The sequence below is a fragment of the Myripristis murdjan genome, chromosome 15, assembly GCF_902150065.1.
Source record: "Myripristis murdjan chromosome 15, fMyrMur1.1, whole genome shotgun sequence".
Lineage (NCBI taxonomy): Eukaryota > Metazoa > Chordata > Actinopteri > Holocentriformes > Holocentridae > Myripristis > Myripristis murdjan.
In genome coordinates this window covers 9,496,321-9,519,055 of record NC_043994.1, presented here as the reverse complement: position 1 = coordinate 9,519,055, position 22,735 = coordinate 9,496,321, and the positions used below count along the sequence as shown (strand labels likewise).

Below are 22,735 nucleotides of genomic sequence, written 5' to 3'. Positions count from 1 at the left end.
GTTCTATCCTGCTTTGTTCGTATTTAAACAAGAACCGGGAGACGACAAAGAGAGACAGCTAGCTGTGAGGAACTGCGCCTGACATATTTTAACAGTATTTAACTCCAACATCACTGTCATGTAGCTCCAACAAAGACTGAAGTCAAAACCAGCATAAAGAAAAAACAACCTTAAGCTTTTTTTTTTTTTTTTTTTTTCTTATTTGCGTTACGTTCTGCTCCTGCTTTTGTGTGTGTGCGTGATGGATTTTTGGAAGGAGAAAGGCAAATGAAGGATGCTTGATGATGAGATGAGTGAGAGAAGACAGAGAGCGAAAGAGAGACGGGAAGCTTGGGGTGAAAGGAAAAATTTAACTTGAAAAAAAAAAAGTGAAAAGCTGCTGCAATATGAGAGGAAGTCAAATTGTGCCACTATCTCGTATTTTTCTGCCTCTGTCTTTATCTCTCTTGCTCCGTATCTCTGCCTCTTGTTGTGTCTTTGTCTCTCTGTATCTGCGTTTTTGTCTTTTTCTCTCTATTTCTCTGAACTTATCTCTATCCTCATTTCTCTCCCTCTCCCCCTCTCCGTGTCTCTCTCTCTTTCTTTCTGTCTGACTAATAAATAAGTAATCACTGTCCTCATTCACACCATCTGGGACACTCATTTTTTGCAGGTGCCTTTTCTCCACCCCCTTTTTCTTTTTTTATTTCTTCCAAAGGCAGCCACAGCCACAACATATTGCTAATAGTTGTGTTGTCTTGTATCACAGATGTAAAGCCGGTGATGCACAGCCGACGTTTAGACGCGATGCAGGTGGGCAAACATTTGCGACCGATAATGTTCTGTCATAAAAACAGCTTTTTTCCCCCTTCAACAGCCATGATTCCTGTTGATGTGCCCTCGAGCAAGATGTTGAACCCCAACCTGCTCAATTATTGTATACTGCGCCAGATTTAGGGTGTCAAAAAACATGACACCCTAAGTTTAATCCCATAAAATAAAGCAAAAGATAACGCAGACAATATGCAAGGTGTGTTTCTGCATTATCTTTGGTAATAATGTGCTTGAACTTTGAGCCATCAGTTTGTAAGAGTAAATCTGGTGGGCAAAAAAAAAAGAAAGAAAAACATAAAAGTCTATCTGCAGTCCCTCTAAATGTTGCCTGTCCATCATGGCCCACAGAATCAGATTTTAGCTTAGCATCAGAGCACAATGAAGCGCAGTCAGCTCGCTGCAACACACAGGAACTGGAGTGATGGTTATGACAGTCTCTTTCTCTCTCTCTTTCTGCATCTCTTTTCTGTCTTCTGCATCCCCCTCCCTCCGTCTATCTCCTCTCTCGCCTATTCAGCCTCTCCACAGGCTAAATCCCCCGGCCCTCCTCTCTTTCTCCTCTGCTCTCTTCTTCTCTCCCTCCATTCCTGCAGCTAGTCTGCTGAATCTTTGCCAGGGGTCCCTCTGCAGAGAGCCAGAGGAGGGGAGGGAGGGAGACAAAAAAAAATGAGAACGAGGCAGAAAGAAAGTCTAGGAGACAAAGAGAGAGGGTGGCAGAGGTGGAGAAACAGAACAGCAGAGACAGAAAAGGGAGGCTAGACATAGCCATGGGTGGTACACCAGTGGAAATGATACACTGCTGATAGAAATCTGTGCTTAACTTTCAATTTGTCCGTGCCTCTCTAATGGATGGGCCAAAAAGGCTGAAGGCAAACAATTTTTAGGTAGCTTTCTGGGTGTATTTACTTAAAGGTGCTAATGTCAAGCACTTCATCATGAGACGTATTATTATTAAAAACACACAGATAGGAATGATTTACCAGTAGCTTGTCACATGAATCTTTAGTTTTTGGTAAGGAGGCATATGGAGCTTGAATGAATAAAGAAGAAGAAAAGATTACACTGTTCGATGGATATGGCTTGGTTATAAAAGTCAAGCATAAAGCAGAAAACTATCATCTGCAAACTGATTTTCTGAGGTGGTAATAACAGCGAGCTATACACATTTAATAGATCATCAGTTATTTTTATGTGTCTCCTACAGGGACTTCTCTGGTTTCTGTGTTGTTAGGTATTTTCTAGGTTAGACACACTCACAGGCACAAGTATTAATATATGTACATATGTATGCTCATGAGGACACACACCTACGCACACAAGTGCAAACATACTGTGTGAACAATGTAGGAGAGGGTAGGAAGCTTTGGTGAAAGGGCTCACACTTTCACACCCTGTCAGGAAATCTCACAACAGAGCAAAATTACAGGCGAGACAGAAAGACGGATGGACAGATGCTCACTCTGTGGAAACTTGGGAGGGTTGTCGTTGACGTCTGTGAGCGTGATTTTGACCTCGGTGGTCCCTGACAGTCCGCCCATGTGGCCCCCCATGTCTTTGGCCTGGATGACCACATCGTACTCCTGACGGGCCTCACGGTCCATGTTCGGCAGGGCTGTACGAATTATACCTGGAGAGACAGACAGACACGGAAGAGAGAGAGAAAAATCATCATCAAATCTGGGTCATTATGGTGATTTTTCCAGCACCATTTTGCATCCCCATTGCAGTTAAACTGAATGCTAAGAAGTGAGGGATGCTGAATGGTTGCAGGTAGAAGCAGTGACATCTGGTCAGTGCATGAACACCATTCTGGCTGGGAACAATTGTTTTTTCTTTCAGATATTACTTTCAAATGATTTCTGAAACGTGTAAAGTGATATATATCTATATCTATCTATATCTATATCTGTAGATAGATATATCTATATGTAGATAGATATAGATCTATCTATCTATCTATCTATCTATATATGCATGTATATATATATATATATGTATATATAAAGATAGATAGATAGATGGATAGATAGAGAGATAGAGAGATAGATAGATATAGCTATAGATATAGATATAGATAGATATAGATATATTTTTTGCTTTGTAAAAACAGCCAGGAAAGGAAAATAACATCACTTGAGGCATAGAAAGCAACAGATCGCTCAAGGTCAGTGCTAGTGAAAAGGCTCAGGGCGCGTCCTGACCTTCTCTCTGATGCGTGTTTTCAAAGTGCTCATTCAGTCAGTGCTGCAGCAGTGTTTCAGCAGACAGCGTTTTAAAGTGCCGGCTACGCTTTGTGCTGCAGCTCCCTCATGTCCTCACTGAAGGTGTGTTTAGATGGTCACAAAATATATTTTGCTTTTTATGTCATCAACTACTAGTGTATATGAAAGAGTATATGGTAATCATGGCTAGTGCCTTCAATCTGAAATTCTTAGTCTGTGACGATATCTAACACACACAGGCACACACTCACACACACACACACACACACACACACACACACCAACTGACAACTGTCACTCTAATCACCAACTCTGCCATTAACAGACTAATTATCACTCACAGGTTGTCATGATGGCAAGTCAGCTCACAACACCTCAGGCCACTGTGAGTGTGTGAGTGTGTGAGTGTGTGTGTGAGTGTGTGAGTGTGTGTGTGTGTGTGTGATCATTCATATATCAGTATGTGTGTATGTGTGGTTGCACGCGCATGCACACTTGCGTGCATGTATCTGTGTTTTTATGTGACTGTATGCCTCTATGTCTCTGTACAAGTCAATGTATTTCTCATCGCCTGTCTATATAAAAGGGATTCATATTCATTTTGAGAAAATTCTAACACCTGAAACTGATAAATCAATACTTCCAGAACACAGAAGATGACAAAGATGTGTGTATATTTAAAAACATAACTATTGTTTATACAGAACTCTGAAAATGACTTGTAACTTCCAGGCCCTTTTACAAGAGCAGGCGTCGCTGTTTTTAAATAGCTGATATCCCATTTGGGGAAAAAACACATCATCATTCATATGAATCTGAACTCGATTTAAACATGTGCGTAGACTTTTTTTCCCCTTCATTTCAAGCTCAAATAATCTCTTCTTTCTGTTGAATCCATCACCCGCCGCTCTCCCTCCATCTCCCTCTGTCTTTCTCGGCATATCAAGCTGCGGCGACAGGGAGTACAGGCTTTCTGCTGTCATATTATGCCAAGTGTGCGCGAGTGTGTGTGTGACAGCATGAAAAGCTGATAATCTCCAAACCAATTAGAAATGTGAGCTATGGATTTGAGCCAGTCAAATACCCAACGCTGGTTTGATTAGCCAGATTTACTCTGCCCAAATCGCTCGCTCTCCCTCTCACGCTCCCTCTGCCCTAAGCGCTCTCTTTCCATCAACTCACTCTCTTTCTAACCCAATTTCTCTCTCTTCCTCTACCCTGACCGATCTCTTCCTGTTCGTCCTCGCTGTTTTTAGCCCAGCATATCTCTTTCTCGGCTCTAACCTCTCTCCTTACATCCAGTCTCTCACTTTTAAGCCTAACCCAAATATTGGGCCTAAGCTCTGCAGAGACTGGGCTTTGTGTCTTCTGGGAAACTCCCTTTACAACTGTGGCTTCTTTTTCCTCACATTTTCAGTAGGAAGGATGTGGTGTTACACGATCCCTATGGCGGTGAGTTCTTAGCTTGCTTTTAGCGCTTTGTGGAACAAGGTGAAAATGTTTAAACTTTTAGCGAGAAGAAATGGGTTTTAATGATTCTCTTTACAACAAGAGGCCTGATTTTACACCTTTCTTTCCTGATAGCAGGTAAGAATTTCACTGCAGTCTGGAACTCCTACGACTAAGATAAATGTGCGCGTGGTGCAGGTCTGAGGATGGGGTTCAGTTCTCAGGCGTACCTGTCTGGGGCTCCACAGAAAAATACGGTTGTCCTTGAAGTATGCTGTACACCAGCCTGGCACTGTTGCCATAGGTGGGGTCATCGGCGTCTGTAGCTGTCACCTGCATCACGGACGTACCTGCAAGACAGACACACATACAGACAAGTCAGGAGACGACTTCACCAGGAGGTATCGATCCAACGGTTCAATTTGACGATTCACATGCCTGCACTTGCTGCACTTTGCCCTTCCCTCAAACATTACAACTACACTGCTCTTGAATGAGGCTGGTCTCTCTGCCACCATTTATCCACATTTCATTATTGGAGGGTGAAATTATCCAAACTACAGTTTTGTTCATTTTCACGTTAAGCTGAAATGGAAGGATAACATGGTCCTCTGTGGGATGAGACAGTTCTACAACCCTTGGGTCTAAAAAGCAGCTAAAAAACTCACTGGATAGACTAAAAAAAATGCATGGTTATCAGGTTAAACAAAAGACTTTAATTTAGCTCCTAGAGTAAATCAAGCTGACATTTGGGAGGTACAATGGTTTCACCCAAAAACAGCAAATTACTTCCAGCACAAGCTCCTTTAACTGAACTTGACTCAGCTAAGCCTGACTAAACTCGAGCAAACAGGCCAGATTAAATACGCTGAATTAAATTCTATTAATTTACACTGAATATCTGTTGGCATTTCCCTGTTTATGCAACAAACTTTGCACCATCCTTTTCCACTCTAACCCAGATAGACAGTTAGGCCATTTTAGTTTCTTATGGCAGCCATGTTAGCTCCTCCATCCTGTTCCATATAAAAAACCCATGAGAGATAATTCCTGTAATCAAATTTCAATCAGCCCTGGCCTCACTGTGGCTGAGCCCTCTTAAGTGTACCAGCTAAATTACCATTCAAGAATGTTAATTTGAGGGGGATTGCCCTCTCTATCTGCTCTAATTCTGAGCTCCTTGAGGGAGTCCAGCCCCGTTTAGTCATATTACAGCTTTTCTATCTACTCCGGTTCTGTAGTTGAGGCTGACAGCGCTGTCATGGTAACCGCCAGCCCCTCCTTGCCAGACTTCCTGTATTCAGGTTTCAGCTTTAGAGAGGATGGCTGGAAAAAGCCTGAACAGAACTCATTCAGAAGTCCTTTCAGAAGTTCTTTCTTTGAAAGCCCAATCCATTCAAAGGAGGGATTTCTCTGGCTTTTAGAGGTTCAGGCGGTAGCACTGCCAGTGTGGTTCGTTTCAGGTCAGCTCGGAGCGGTTGAATACTCTCCAGGATCACACAACATTTTAAAATAAAATCTATCATGATCCATTCAGAAGCCCTAAGCAACAAGACACTAAAGAGATACTAAGAGTTACGAGCCCATGCCAAGATACTACAAAGTTTTTTCCATTTTCTACTCTGCGGTTGGACTTATTATTATTTTTTTTCTTTTAGGTCCCCAGCGAAAGAAGAAAAGAGAAAAAAAAAACAACTTTTTTATGATTTGAAAATGTCAGCTAATGGTGGTCTCTCAGCACCGGCATCCACTTCCCTGTCACGCTTCCTGTGTTCAGGTTTCGGTGTTAATTAATAATGTATGAAACAGGCTGTTTAGCAGATGATCACACTGGCGATGGACTCGGTCTGTGACTTCATTAACAAATGTCACTCAACATGAAAGCGGGGGCTTTTGCAGCGTTAAGAGGCGCGATTGGATGATCTTCTCTGGATCATTGCTGTCATCAAATTGAATCAGTGAGAGTGAAAATCGATCTTCTGGTCTGTTTTGCAGATTGGGGCTTCATAAAACATGGCCATGAGGTCCACAACATAACCTAATAAATAATTGCTAAAATTGTGCTGCGTCACTCCCACCTGTTCATCTTGAGCCAGTAGGGTTTCTGATATGTTGTGACACATCACATCAATCGTACTGCTGTCAATCAATCACACATGGGTTAGGAAATTGCTTGTCATATTGCAGTTTAGTTAGGAACACCACTCGCTTCAGTAGCCGGTCAAAGTTATAGCCATGAAGCCAGCCAAGCTACCCAACATGCCAGAAGATGCTAGAAAGAATATTTCCAACAAGAGTGAGATGGAAATAAACACACTATTGGAGAAGAGTTCCTACTTCCAGCTTGATATGTTTACATTTTGTACTATACACCGTTAACCTAAACATTCCCTCGTTTCCTCACACCTCTCTTTCTTGTACTACTCACCAACATTGGACATCTCTGGCACGCTGGCGTAGTACGGCCCATGTAGAAACTCAGGAGGATTATCGTTGATGTCCTGAACTTTGACGATGAACTCTGACGGCGGCTCCAGAGGTTTGTTGGTGTCTCGGGCCACGGCCTGGGCGGTCAGAGTGTACTGCGCCTGCTCCTCGCGGTCCAGGGTTTTGGTGGCGTGGATATTGCCCGTCTTATCGTCAATAACGAAGATCGTTCCCGCGCCTTCGCCGGACAGGATGTACTTGATGTTGCCGTCGCCTGAGTCTACGTCTGAGTGGAGCTGAACGGAGCAGGGTGAGACAAGCAGAGAGTGAGACAGGCTGGTGAAGCAAGAGACAGGCGTGTTTGATGCTGCCGAGTCCTGGATCTTTTTCCCATTTCCCCAGTCTACAAGTGAGAGCTGAGGAGAATCAGAGACAGGCTGACAGGGAGGCCAACAATAATACGCGAGAGACTGCTGTCATCGAAAAAAGGTAGAATGTTCAACATTCAATTAAGGTCTTGTTCTTCTTTTACAACCCCTCAACTGTGAAATATGATGCATTGTAAACATCATTTGCTGCTTGTTATGAAAGCCGCTGCCCGGTATGACTAATGTTGTTGTTTGTGGATGAGCACCACCAATCATCTTCATCCTTCAGTGTGGAAATGACCTCTCCCTCCCTTTCTCCCTCTTTCCCTTTCTCTCTCTCTCTCTCTCGCTCTCTCTCTCTCTCTGTTTCGCTCTCCTTAATGAATGAGGAAAGTAAATTTTGGTCCCAATTGGTGACAGTCCTGTCTGTCACCCCGTTTGCCCTCACCGTGACAGTCTTTGGAGGGAAATGCTCTCATTAATTAAGCAGCAAGTCAAATTGCAAGCTGTTATTCAGGTAGGGTCCTGTCACTACTGTGTTGGGAGTCACTGAGAGGAGAAGAGACGAGAAGAGAAGAGAAGAGAAGAGAAGAGAAGAGAAGAGAAGAGAAGAGAAGAGAAGAGAAGGATTTCAAAGAGCACAGGTTTTTAAAATAGAATAGATTAAATTGCTGTATTGTACTCACCCTGCCCACCAGAACCGGGTCAGGTCCGGTGTACTCCTCAATGACAAAGAACTGGTTCCACACCCATCCTCTTTTGGACCGGTGCAGAACCTGTCCTTCCTTGCCTGTCCTCTCTTTGTGTCTGTGCAGCGACAGGTGACCTGGGGTCAAAACACACACACACACATCAGTATATTCACCTGTCTTTGTGAAGCCATAGAGGATCTAGAGGCGGGACATATTTACATGTTATTTACTTAAATATGTTAAATATTTAAATACTTAAGTTTTCATTCTAATTTCTGGATCCTTAGAGAGCAAATTAAGATGGCTCATTACTGTCACAGGATGTTGAATGAATATAAAGTTTCTGTGTACATTTTGGATTGACTGAATTCAAAAGTGGGCAGGAACTGGGAACATTATGGATAAAAGAGTCCAGCTTCTGGCCGGTGTAATCCAGTCAGAAGCTCATATCCCAGCTGTGAAAATGTGAGATGAGGATGTGAACGATGCATGCCTCGATAATTATTTTTGCCCTTTAGCATGACACTTAATCCCTATTTATTCCAGTGGAGCTGCTCCAGTGGCCAGTATTAGAAAGCTGTGGTTGCACTGGGCAGCACTGCAGCGTGCACATCTGCACACGGAAGATCCAATCACCCAAAGCACGTCCACAAATGACCACGTGAGCAACAAAACGTGAATGCAATGCGCCTTCTATCCACAATCAGGTAAATGGATATAAAAGTACAATATCTCACAAACAATCAGAAAGAAATTTGGGTAGTTACATGCTTCAGTGTGTATACTGGAGAAGCATTTTAAAGTCAGATTGTTGATTTTATATCAAATATAAAAGAAGGCTTTGTCGTACCTGGATGTCTGTGTCTGTGGCCCTTCTGCTCCACGTTCCTGCTCCGGGCCCCAGCCACCACGCTACAGAGTGCAGAGACACCCACGAACAGCAGGAAGGCCCTCAGCAGCCCGAGCCCCTCCCGCTTCATGATCAGCGTCACCATCCTGCCCGACCTCAGCAAACCGCGCACTTCACTCCGCCCCCTGCTTCCTGGTTCCTCTCAGTGGAGCTCCGCCCCCGCCCCCCCCCACTGAGGTGCTCTCCCGGTTTCGCTGGCAAAACGTCGCTGACTGATTCCTGGTTCGTTAGCTGAGACGGGTGCCGCGGCTACTCATCACCGACTTCTCCTTCTTCGCTGCCTTTCTTCTCCTCCACACTCTTCTTCTTTGTTATCCCTCTCTCCGCCAGTCACAGAGTCTGAAACAAAGCGATGAAAGAAGCGGGGTCAGTGGAAACAATAATAATTCTCACTTCTGAAGCAACACCCGTTTGCATATCACAATCTTAAGAGTAACATTCAGTCCAGAAAATAAAATTTAATACCGATAATAGTTACGGCGTGAACAGTTTTGTAGTTTTTCTTCCTTTATGGAAAGAGATTTTCACTGCTGTCTGAGATCTGACTTATTAAATGGCTGTCATGTTGATTAGTGCATTGCGCTAATTACCCAGAGAGAGCTGTTTGTAAACTTGATTGCCTTAATTTAGTCAGACACAGACCGTGTGGGAGGTATGCAGCTCATGTACGCCACCATGTCATTGTGTTGGATTGTACACACACAGGCCTTTCCAACGCACTTAAAGTCGTGTGATGCAAACAAGCGGAAGCGTGAAAGCAAACACTGTCAGCTCCTTTAGGTGGCTGAAAAATGATGTTTCTTTTTTTTTTTTTTTTTTTTTAATTTACAATCATCTCTGGAATTAAAAGCCCTTAAAAAGCAGTGCAAGGTCACTGTAGGCGTGCTGTAATGAATCAGACACCACAGTGAAAGAATGGGCACGGCGCCAAATGTTAAGTGAGACTCCAACAACCAAAAGGTCACAAATTCGATCTCTGCAAAAGTCAGTGTGTCCATCAGCGGCCGTGTCCAGTTAAAGTATCCGCAAGCAAGAAACTGCTTACTCATTACCTCTTAGTGATGAGTGTCAATCAAACGGCTTAAATTAATTATACATGAAAAATCTCGGCCCATTATTTGCCTCTTCTATGACAGAGATTGAGGGATGGGGCACATGAAGCCAAGATCCAGAGGGAGCTCACGTGACATGTGACATGCCCTCTGGTGGCCATGTTGGAGGTCCTCAGCAACACTGGTTGTCGCCACGCCTTTATTTAAAAATAAACAATTGTTTGAGTTGGATGCTGTTAACACTTACTAAGCAAATTGTAGGCAGTATGGGTTAAAGTTAAAGGTGCAATACAAGATTACCTTACAGACTGGTCACTTTTACCTAAAGTCACTGAATTGCCGACATCCACATGTCATATATATCTCTCTCAGTTAGCTCCTTCTAGACCAGACCAGTCTAAAATCATAACAAAAATATGGAGTATTGCTAATGGCATTCACAAATCAATAACAATTGCCAAAATTCAAACAATGAGACTCGATAATTGCGTGCACAAAACAACCAGAAATTACTCTAGCAACAACCAGCTGGCCTGGATCGTGCGTATGAATGCATGTTACATGTGCGAGTGTGTGTGTGTATGAGGGAGTGTTCATTATTATATTCAACAGCTCAGTAGATGAGAAAATTCCCTCAGGGCTCATTGGCTCCTGCTGACCACATGACTAGCCAACCAGGAAGTGTTGACAGCTAATCCCATACCGGCTCATCATCTGGCTAATTATCCTTGAGTTGCATGATGAGCGCTTGTCTTTGTGTGTTTGTGTGTGTGTGTGTGTGTCTATGTGTGTGTGTGCATGCGAGTGCACGCACCCCTGTCTAAGCTATTTCAACCAGAACATCAAGGTGGTTGCTTAATTTCTTAGACTAAACTTAAAATAACTGAAATTGCATTGAAGAAAAGACGTGACGGCTTGAAGAGAAACCACCGAGGGACTGATGAGAAGCCAAAACAAAAGAGAAGAGAGGAGAGGAGAAGCAAAGCAAAGTCAGGAGAAGAGAAGCTTGTATAATTTGTTCCTCCTCAAACCATCCAAAACAGTATAGGCCAGAACTTGACTTCAAAAGTGAAAAAAAAAAAAAAAAAAACGAGACTCTTCTGCTGTGTAAAGAGCTGATATTGTGCTACAGAAAATATATTCCTTTCCCTTCCTGGTGTCATATTCAAGGAAGAAAATACAGCATTAAATAACTGGCTAAAACTTAACAACAAGTAAAAACAACAAAAAAGGGAGAGCTGGAGAATATCTATTCCTGGAACCATGAGTTGTCACTTGCGTGTCAAATCATTAGAGAATTTGAAAAGTAAATTAGCCAAAACTTCCAAGTCCTAAAAACAAAAACAAAACAATTACAAACCCCGGTGTGCACTCGCTGTGTATGGAGCTGACACCTGCTACGCAGCATCTATTCACTGGCGCGCCAACTGTCACTTATGTGTCAAATTAAGTGCCAGTTTTATTTAACAAGTAAAAATAAAACAGGTCCAAAATATATTGCTTTTCACCACTATCCTGATATCCTGCTCGTGGTAATCCATTCTTCATCTCAAAATCTGTCACCTGCGTGTCAAATCAAAGATTAAAGCGAGAGAGATTGATGGGAGGTAGAAATACGGAGCACAGTGGCAGGTCAGATACACTCAGTGTGACTGTGAATATGACAATGTGCGATTCGCTTGATGACAGCGAAGTGACCCCGCTGTCAAAATCAAATAAAACAATCCCTAAACAATGATTTCCTCTAACACAGAAAGGGGGGAAATAAACACCGATGAAAAGTTCAGTCCGTGCTGGTTCTTCTTATAGATGCTAAGAGCCCAAATTTGAAGACGTGTCTCTATGTCAAAAGCATCATCGACTATTTACACTTACAGGGCTGGCTGGGACTCCTGGCTAATACTTTCTTTCGTTCTTTGTTCCTTAGAGTCTATTTCTCGTTTCTTTTTTTTCACCCATTCTGTCATGCCCGATGATTGAGAGAGCTTCACACACACAGAGGCAGCGAGAGAGACAGATTGTAACAGAGAAACAGACAGAGATAATGACTCCCCAGGGCCAGGATGCCTCTTGGCCAGACCACTTCCTCTGTCTGAATACATGACTCAAGTGTCACATTATAATAGTGAATAGCACATATGTGTATCCATGTGTGTGCGTGCGCATGCACCAATCCCCCGGGCTTAAACTGATGTTGTGAATCCATGAGTCAAGTGTTGGACGAGAATAGTGTGATTCATTGGCCAACATTAGAGGAGAGCTAGACGACTGTGTGCGCTGTGTGTGCAAGTATCACCCAGAGGTCAGTGTGGAGGAGTTAAAAAAAGTAGATACAGTGCAGACTAATGGCCAACATCCCCTCGCTGACTGACCAATCACGACACACACTGACACTATTCTTTTGTGCATGCCTATATGTGTGTGTATATGTCTGCATATGTGTGTGTGTAGGCCTATGTCTGTCTATTTGTCTGTTCATGCATGTGGGACTATTTAGATGGCAAGATACACTTGAACCCTCCAATATCAAGTACAATCAGTGAAACAGTGCAAAAGTCTTATAGTCATATAGTGGGTCTAAAATTATATATTTAATTTTGCTAAAAAAAAAACTAATTTGATCAGATAGTCGTATGAAATGGGTCACAAGTAAGTGTACACAGACTTAAACCAACTTTTTAGATGTTTGGCCCACACGTTTCGGTCACTAAAATCCTGTTCACACCTGGTTAACATACATTTATGGACAAGTGTGAGCGGTGATGTGTCTCAAAATCATCACTGTTGGCCCGGTCGGTAGCTGGTGTCCTTGGTGATGCTGTAGCATATACAGTATGCTGAGCAATTTTAGGCAACGATCTACAGTGGTGGAAAAAAGTTTTCGGACACCCTTAAAATTTTACACAATCTCACAATCTCAAATATCATCATGAAATATTTGTGGAAGAATCTTTTTTGTGTTTCAAAAGGTGTGGCTGCATTAGACAGATACAAACAAATACAAATTATATTTTTTTGTTTATTGTTTACAAGAAAAACTAACAAAACTAAATTCTTGACAGTTTAATCTTTATCTTTCTGCGTTAGGTTCCTTGTTTTAGCCATTTTTGTGTCTGAAGAACTTTCAAATGTGCTGGCTTTATATAGACATGAATTGTGTCTTTTAATTTTAAAAGAACGACCTTCATCACTGGTACCAAAACGACCCAATACTCAAAATTTCTTATGTATTTTTCTGGAACCAATCAATTTGAAGTTTTTAATGGCTTTTTTTAGGATATGTTTAGTATTTTGGCTGTGACTGTACTAAAAGAAATTGCACTTGAACACCTAAGAGTGATTTGTTAATGCAATATTTCACAAATGCATGGGGTGTCCGAAAACTTTTTTCCACCACTGTACTTCCACAATGAAAAAATAGTCATCTTTTCAAACTTTAGAATTACTAGGATTGCAGTGTCTTGCAGAAATAGGCATCATCTGTGCCTGAAAGTGCATTTTTTATGTCTGTTTTACCAAGGTTTAAAAACATGATAATAAAATAACTAACCATATAACATTAGACCTGCTACAAGTTCTCATTTTTGGGATGATGATAATTTTGCTTTACAAACAGGAGGCTAAATTGTTGATGAGGCTGAATTGATAATACTGACTGATTTCAAGGGGTGACATTTCTCAAAAATTGATTTATATCATTTTGATAGTGAATCTCCTTTGCCGCTTTTACGATTCCTACAGCATTTTACTTTGGTTTCATAATCCATAGCAAACAGTCATTTTTAATGGTGTTGTACTGTGAATCATTGCTGGGAAAATTAAATGGAAGCCAGGTAGAAAATGTGTTTCTTTGAAGTGATTTTTTCCCGTCTTGCAGACAGTTCTCCCTCTCTTGTGTTCCTTCGTCTGTCTGGCTCTCGCTGTGCCTCTTCAGCTGCTGTAGCTGTAATGGCTGCCCAGCCGCAATCACAGTGATTATCTCTGCAGCCCAAACAAAACACACAGGAACACATTTTACCAGCTCTCACTATCCCGCCGTCTCTCTGTCTGTGCCTCTCAACGTTTGCTCTATCATTTTCCGTTATGTCTTTATTTCTTGCTCTTCATGGTCAGCCTCACCTTCAGCACTGGCCATTAAAATGACATCTGAAAATGCCTGGAAACTATTAAGAGAAAAAGATACTCTTCTGACTCTTCTGCTCTGTTTCTCCTTCTACTCCAACTTTCTCTCTCTCTCTCGGGGTCAGTAGTAATAAAGGTGATTCATTCATGTAAGAGCACGATATATATCCTCGTCTGCCCTGGAGTTTGTCTTTGTATGTGTGCGTATGCGTGTTTGTCAGTCTCTGTGTAGGTGAATGTGTGTGTTTTCATACATTTTTTCCCTCCACATATTGCCTGTGCTATTGACGTGTGGGCAAATAATGGTCTTGGCTTGTGTGCACTCTATGTACAATACAAGAGACAGAGGAGAGAAGAAAAGAGCCTTTCAAACGTGGATCCAGACTGACAGAGAAAAGTAGACATGATGATGAGTTTTGGCTAAACATCATGCCGGGTACATGGCACATTTTCTAGTGTTCTTGGATCATTTATTTTTCAGCGCCATTGACACGTGCTGATTGGAGCGTTGTTCATCCAGTCCTAAAGCTGACATGGTGGTGGGGTGGGTCTTCAAAACCAATGTAAAGGATGGAATTAACTTGGATGGGTGTAGACCAAAACCTTAAAGAGGGAAAAAGCAGAACCACAGCCACCGACTGCACTGAGGGGACAAAAAAAACCACTGATGAAAAAAGGGGCAGTTCACTCTTTTGGCCATTAGGGAATATGGCGCTCAATGGATGTAAATGCTAAAAAATGACCAGCTGACAGATCAATAATAAGTTGATGCGTATTTATAAATTACTGGACTACTACTGTCATTGTGACTTGGCCCAGTGTTTATTTTGAAAACATAACTATATGCCAACATGAAATCGACTGTAAAGTTATAACGCATTCAAAAGATTTACACTCGCATTTATGCAATGTGACGCTGACTGGTTGCATAACCAGAGGCGCCTTTTCCCTATATGGTTCCAGATTTTATTCATCTATGCAGATGTGTATCTCATTATCTCTTACAATTATCTACCTGATAATTTTCTGCAATTTACAATGGAAAAAACAGCTGATTTTCTGGAGGAGTCTTATAGATAATTACTTGTTTTACTCTGTTTAGCCGAATTTTAATGCACAAAGTGGCTCCCTACAGAGATACTTAAAGGTGGAGTATGTCCTTTTTAGATTATCTACAGTATGGACTGTAAAGCGAGCACGGTGTTGATTTTTGCTGTGAACACACTGACTGAAGATATGGAACTTGTGGTTGGCATCTCTTTGACTTCAGCCAATTCAGGGAGCAGACAAGTTCACCAGTTCAAATGCTCAAAAGGATTTTTGGCATGTTAAGTCTGGTGGATGTTCAGCAGATGTTCCATTATTAGCAAATGAGATGCAGTTGTTGTTTCTAGGGGTGCTGATTTTTCAATATTGGATATTATTGACGCCCCAGTTGTTTCTGCTCTGAGCTGACACTGAAATAGATGCATCCTGAGTCGCTGGATGCTACAGCCTGAAGCCGATGTTCATTAGTGTTTCCGTGTTCTTGCTCCCACTGTACAACAGTTTGTTGGTTCCATTTTGATGGTATATTGGATATCCGAGTCAAGACCCTTCACTCAGCTCTGCCAATCCACGAAAAGTCCATCTCAGCTAAGCTGGCTTGGTCCAAGATGACAGCACAGCAGAAAATGATGGTAAACGAGGCCATTTGTGTTCTAAGCCCGTCTTAAATCACACTTGTTCAGAGTGATTTATGATGACAGAGTCAGTAGGGGTTTAATCTCTTGCTCATGGATGCTCCAACAGGACACGTGGCCCCAGACACGCAAAGATCTGGCTGTTGCCCGGACCAAACCTGTAACCTTTCCCTTATGCAGCAGTTCCTCTAACCACTAGACCCTTCTACAACCCTACACCCTATTTGAACCAGATGTTATATTTTCCTCTGTGTTTATACTGGGATGAAAAAGGGGGTCGTGTGAGGTTTAAAATGAGATTTTTTTCCCTTTGCTTTGGAAATCCACTCCTACTCTCCAAAACAAATCCCCCAGCTACTCTGGTGTAGATGCAAAGCTGCGGTGGCCTATGAGGACATCTATCTATCTATCTATCTATCTATCTATCTATCTATGTAGATAGATAGATAGATAGATAGATAGATAGATATATTAAAATATGTGGTTCCTCCAAGCTATATGGTCTGCAAGAAGAGATTTAATAAGAGAAAGGACAGAGCAAATGAATCAATGAGAGTGTGAGATGGGAGGTAGTTAGGAAAAACTGCAGAGGAGAGAGCGACAGAAGGAAAGACAGACAGCGCTCATGTTTCCATCCAACTGTCAAGCAAATTTTACGCAGACGTCTGAAATGCAGCAAAAATTCAACTTTGAATTAAAGGTGTTTCCTTCAGCTGGGTTGAAGCAAATAAACAGACTTCCAGGAAATAAAAAAAAAAGATTACTTCAAGAACTGATTGGTATTGGTCAAGGTATCATTGTTTTCTACTGTCCCAACTATTATTTGGAACATTTTCATTACTATGTATTGAATGTTTTGCATATCAAAAAGAAAAAAAAAAAAAAAGAAAAGAAAAAAGAAAGGAAAAAATACACATCACACATGACGTTTACCTTTAATCATTTTTTTCTGAGGGAACTGTTCAGTTTCCATGCCTTTTTTTCTAATTTTCTCCTTTTTTTCTAATTTGCTGCATCATGATTTCACATAAAACAGTTGGATTGAAACCAGCTGAAAGCGGAGGAGAGAGAGAGAGAGAGAGAGAGAGAGAGAGAGAGAGGTGGAAGACGGAAAGACACTAAGACAGACGGAGACAGTGTATTAAAGTACATTTTGGGTGTCTAGTTTCGGTGGCCGGCTCTTTGTGGTCTGTTAAAAGCTTAAAAAACAGAGCGGTGCTGAAAACAGAAACCCAACGTTTAGCTCACACCGTGAAACCTGAAGCTTAATCGCCTTTCAATTAGAGGAATTAATAGGCCTGCGTGTGCATGTGTGTGTGTGTGTGTGTGTGTGCGTGTGGTGAAGCAATGACAAAGAAAAAACTGTGAAGCTTTCTCAGCAATGTCGGAAATAAGTATTAATGAGAGGCTAGCAGGACTGATGCACACACACACACACACACACACACACACACACACATACACGCTTTCTCCCTGGGGAAATTGGCAGTTACTGCAGAGTTAGGCCGAGTATGTGTTTGTGTGTGCGTGAGTGTGTTATGTGTGTGTCCTGAAGTGTCTATTAGCACCAATATAGTGTGTTTGTGTGATTGTGTGATTGTGTGTGTGTGTGTGTTTGAGTGTGTGTGTTTGTGTGTGGGCGTGTGTGTGTAGAGGTTGCTGATTCCTGTTAAGCCATTAGTGAAATTCAAGTGCTAATTACCACCCACAAGACCCCGCGTCTGCTGTTTTAACGCACCGTACCCACACACACACACACACATACACACACGCAGACGCACAGATACAATTTTGTACATGTACCATCATCTCTCATCAACCTCACTAAAACCTCATTACTAACCCTTTACACTTACAGTAATTAAGTATCAATGTTTCACAACTGTTTAATGTCCAGAACGCTGAAATCTCCATCACGCTTTCTGCACACGTTTTGTTTGCATAAGCCTCAATACAAGAGGCCGCTGCTAAAAAGACAAGAAATAAGACAGTTTGTAATGGTTTGTAGGGTACATTACAGAATTATGTTATGTTATGTTATGCCACATTATGCTCTCTTATGTTATGTTTTGCTTTTTTCTGTTATGCTGTGTTATTTTATGCTGTATTATCCTATGCTATGTTGCATTATGTCATGTTGTTATGCTATGTTATATTATACTAGTTTCTTTATGTTAGGTTATGTTACATTATGCCATGGTACATTGTGCTATGTTATGTTTTGTTATGTTTGCTATGTTATATCATTCTATGTGATGTTATGCTCTGTTATGCTATTCTATGTTATGCTATGTTACGCATCATATTATATTATTTTAAAATATACTCAATTTAAAAAAGGCCCATAATGAGGGGAGACAAACAATGGGCTGACAACACACATAATCTTATACTTGTTGCATTCCACTAACTAGTGCCTCATTAGCGCTGCCATTGTCCTACTTGGGATGTCTAATTCAGATGCACATTCAGAGCCAGATTATTCTATTAAAAGTCATTTATTTCATGAGAATAAACTTGGCTTGCGTATTTATTTTGAGAACATTTGGGGTTTGCTCATTTTGATTAGGGACCTCAATTACCGGGAATCAGACAACCTAACTTGTGCGGAAACGACTGCAAGTTATGTGCAATTACACAAAAATTCTGGTAATGAGACAGAGATGGATTTCTAAAAATATTTAGTATATATATGTTGTATGGCTATTAAATAGGTTTTAGAGCCAATATTATTCCAGTTTCTTTTTTCACTGTTGACAGTGGCCCACAACTATAGACAGCTGCTTCCTCATTTGATGTCCTGCAGTTCGTCCAGCTTTCCCACTATGTAATACACAACCAACATTTCCCATATGGCAAATGTGGGTGTTGATTTTGGATGGCGAAATTATTTGAAGCTTAAGCACCAATCCATAATTCACTTGGTCAAATAAATATTCACACAGCTGCTTGAAGAATCTTACTGACTCAAACGGGGAAAACACCACTTTTGGCAGCTTTTACGGCCCGTCATAGCTGAAACTAAAGGCCTATTCCGCTCCGGTATGCCCTACAAATGAATACCGTTGCTGACTTACTGTCCGATCTTGTACCAAAAAGCTCAGACAACACGTTTGGGAGCGACAAACACGTTTTCAATTCAGGGAAACTGAATGTGTTTCAGTGTTTCAGCGGGGCGCGCCACTCGGCAGTTCCCGATTAGAACTTTTAAATAAGCAGGGAAAACCTCTGGGGCGAAAAACAAGCCGCGGATCAAATCAGTCAGCTTCCATCGTTTTGCACACAGTTCACTTTTCCTTTTTTTTTTTTTTTTTTTTTTCTCCCTTCCAATAAGCAGCTGCAACAGACAGCGGAACAACAGAGGAGCTGATGAGATGCAGTTAAGCTTCCGGGCAAAACAATGCAGCTCTAATTAGCCTGTTGACCACCGTAGACTGGTTTGACTGGGAATGCCCTCTTTATGGGCTTTAACTCTGCAACTATTAGGCCTTTCACTGCTGACAGCTCGAGAGCCAAACTCTACAGCGGAGATGGGTAATTACAACAGGCGCGATTATCTCCCGAAAGCCCGATGCTAAAATTAAAAGCATGAAATTCGGAAAAGAGGCACTCATCGTTGTGAAGGTCTTGCACTAACAACTGTGTTGGAACTGTCTTTTTATTTATTTACATTCATGGTGTGTATCTGCTGTGTTCTTTATCACTTGCTCGCTCTCATTCCTGCCTCCTCTCTTCTTAGCCTATTTCTCCCTCATTATGTTTCACATCTCTCTCCCCTTTTGCTGTTTTTTTTTTTTCTTCCCCCATTCCAATAGAGCAGTAGTAGCAATTATGTTCTTGCATTAAACTATTAGAATGTCAGTGTAATAGTGCTTCTGAAGAATTTTATAATGTGCTGCGGAATAGAAATGAATGTGCACACCCTCATGGATCACTGGGGAAAAAATGTTGGCATTAAGGATACATTCATTTATCATTTTCAAGTTTTGTGATATCGTGTAAAGCGAGCGAAAAATGCCATGTGAGGAGGCAGGGCAGATCTTTGCTTCTGCAGATTGGGGTTTGAGTCCCGTGTCAAGTGAGAGCAATGACCTTTTCCTAACTTTAACCATGATGATGACTGTTTTCCTGACTTTAACCATGACGTTTCCCTAACCTTAACCATGATGGTGAACGTTTCTTCTTAATCTTATTCACAGATTTTCTCTAATCTCAACAAAGTGGTTTTGGTGGCTAAAAAAGTTCACACAGCAAATGAAAGTGGCAGTTGTAGTTTACGATATGACACTGATGCAGGCTGTAAGTCTAAATGTTGATTGGTGATTTCATTTCAACCTATTTGTTGGTTTGCAGAAAAAAACATACAGTGGCAACATTTTATTCCAGCAACTGGATTGCTTTTTTTTTTTTTTATCCCACACTTGGAAAATGGCTTGTGACTCAGTGACCCAGAAAAAAAAAAAAAAAAAAAAAAAAAAAAAAACTTCTGGGTGTGCTGCCAGGTAAAATGTCTGAGAGGAAAAAACTGGAAAATCAATCAATCAACGAAACAATCAATCAAGCAATCGGTGAGTCAGTCTCTAAGCACTCAGATGAACCTGGACAGTCATTTGGCGCTGAGGAGCATCATGGGACATTTTTTTTCTGTGCTATTTTTTTTTTTTTTCCACTTGTCAGAAATTGTTCATGACTAAGAGACCCTTACTTGTGCTATATTGTAAAATGCTTGACAATAGGAAAATCAATCAGTCAACCAACCAGTCAATCACACAACCAATCTATCAGTCAGCCAGTGACACATCTACACACACACACTCACATGCACACGCACACTGCTAATGGCTGCAGATTAAAAAGTGATTCGATAAAGGAAACAATTCATTGAAGATCTGCAGTAGTTCAGGGTTCACACACACACACACACACACACACTCCTTTTGTCTGAGAAAAGGAGACAGACACAGATTAGAGGAGGACAGGAGAGGAGCAAAGAGAAACACACAAAGTAAGAGGGGAAGAAAGAGGTGACACAACTCCAGAAACACACTTTACATAAACACACAAACACACACACACAATTCCAGGAATGGGAATTGGGGAGGAGAGGAGAAGTTGAGGAATTTAGGAGTTACCATGCTATGCAAAAGTAAGCAAAACCTGAGACTCCTCTCTTACTCACTCCATTTGTCTGTGTGTGAGTCTGTGTGTATCTTAAGCATGCATGTGTGTGTGTGTGCGTGTGTGTGCACATTTGTGCTTGCTCACTTGTCTGCTTGTGCCTGTATGAGTGTGTGTGTGTGTGTGTGTGTGTGTGTGTGTGCGTGTGTGTATGCGGTTTCAGTCTATAGCCCCTGAGGGAGGGACAGAAAGAGAAAGATGGGGGGGCAGGAAACGGTGGCGTCTGGAATTGATTTGAGGCTAAAGGAAAAATAAAATACTTTGGATTCTTAAAGGCATGGGGAGCGGGGACAAACGACCACAAAGAAAGCAAGGAGAGGGAGAGAGAGAGAGAGAGAGAGAGAGAGAGAGAGAGAGATGAACAGATGTAGAGAAGTGAGGAGTAAAACAAAGGAAAAGGACTGCAAAAAGAAGAGCAAAGAAAGAAAGCAGTCTTGCAGGAGAAATCACAGTTTAGAGGGAAGAAAGGGGGAATGACAAAATCTGTCAGGGGAACAACAGAATGAAAGAGCGCAGGAGAAAGAAGAGAAAGAGAAAGAAAAAGAGGAAAAGCACAGCCGTGTGCAGGACTTGGATGAAGGGATGACCAGGAGAAAACGAAGAGAGGTTTGGTGGACAGGAGGGGAGGAGGGCAGGAAAGAGACCGGGGAGAGAGAAGTGAAACTGAGCTGCAGTGGCCTCAGATTCACTTCAACACCTATTTCACACAACAGCTGCTGAACAGGTTATTTTCTGACAGATTTGAACAGCAGGAGCGGCACAGTGGAAGGATCAGACTTTGTTTGCTGATAGCTGAACATGATGTCCCACATGCAGGAAATGGCGAACCCTGAACCAAATCAAACCAACGTACTGTCAAATGCACAAAAATCAATATTGTGTTTCCTATGCATCTGCTGGAAAATCATTCACTTTTTAAGTGTTGACTTTTTGGAGCGGCACGCATTAAAGAGAAGAAAAAAAAAAGGATTTTCATGCTGCCCAGACGGCATTGTCCGCATCAATATTGTGCACCACGCACACACGCACACACACACACACACCACTCTTAAAGGGCCCAACTGGCCCTAGTTTGATGTCTAGTCAACGATCATGAGCGCATGTTAAAAACTCCACTATGAAACAGTGTATCTTGTGAATACTCGGCCAGCGCGTACGTTTACTAAAATTATTGTATCTCTGTTAATATTTGCGCACTTGAAAGATTTTTTTTTCCAAGCGTGTTCAAATTATACTCAACATCTCTCTGTAGCTTTGTTGTGATTAGTTGTGACTGACAGCTGCAAGGGCAGAATTCAAGTATTGGAAGGTCAGCTATTGGCTGAACGTTGCATCACTGAAAACAGAAACACGTTCCTTACACACAGGCTAGAAACAGAGGGAGCACTAAGTCTTCAGCCCGGCATACACCTCAAGTAAGCAATTATATTGGACTGCAGTTGCAGGAAGTTGAACTTCCAAATATGGTCTATAGGACATCCAAATATGGTTTGTGGGTGGACAAAGGTTAGGCTTAAGCATAAAAACCCGGACGCTGGGTCCCAGGAATGTGCAATTTGTGTGTGAAGGGAGACGACCTGCACACTCAAGTGAGTGCGCCATGCTTGCTGGAAATGAGGATTAAACCTGGGGCTCATCTTTTAGGGTCTTGTGGTTTTTCTGCACACCACCCACCCCAACCCCTCCCTAAGCTGACCCTCTGGCTCTTCTACTTCACATGGGCGTGTTTTGAACGGGCGTTTGTAGGCTCTGAAAGGCCACAGCTAGACTCTTCTCAAACTGAGCAGCGAGCTGCAGCTTGACTACTGATCAAAACACTT

General features: G+C 41.9%; 1 protein-coding gene across 1 annotated transcript in view; it reads right to left on the bottom strand.

Annotated features, from left to right (window-relative positions):
• Positions 1 to 22,735, bottom strand: part of cdh11 (cadherin 11, type 2, OB-cadherin (osteoblast)) — a 106,215-nt gene that overhangs the window by 27,450 nt on the left and 56,030 nt on the right. Inside the window, exons 3-7 of the mRNA XM_030070858.1 lie at positions 8,822 to 9,220; positions 7,966 to 8,105; positions 6,913 to 7,207; positions 4,715 to 4,834; positions 2,273 to 2,440 (exon numbers count right to left, since the gene is read on the bottom strand). Of these exons, the coding sequence (XP_029926718.1) occupies positions 2,273 to 2,440; positions 4,715 to 4,834; positions 6,913 to 7,207; positions 7,966 to 8,105; positions 8,822 to 8,966 (868 nt within the window). The 5' untranslated portion in view covers positions 8,967 to 9,220. The remainder of the gene's footprint in view (positions 1 to 2,272; positions 2,441 to 4,714; positions 4,835 to 6,912; positions 7,208 to 7,965; positions 8,106 to 8,821; positions 9,221 to 22,735) is intronic.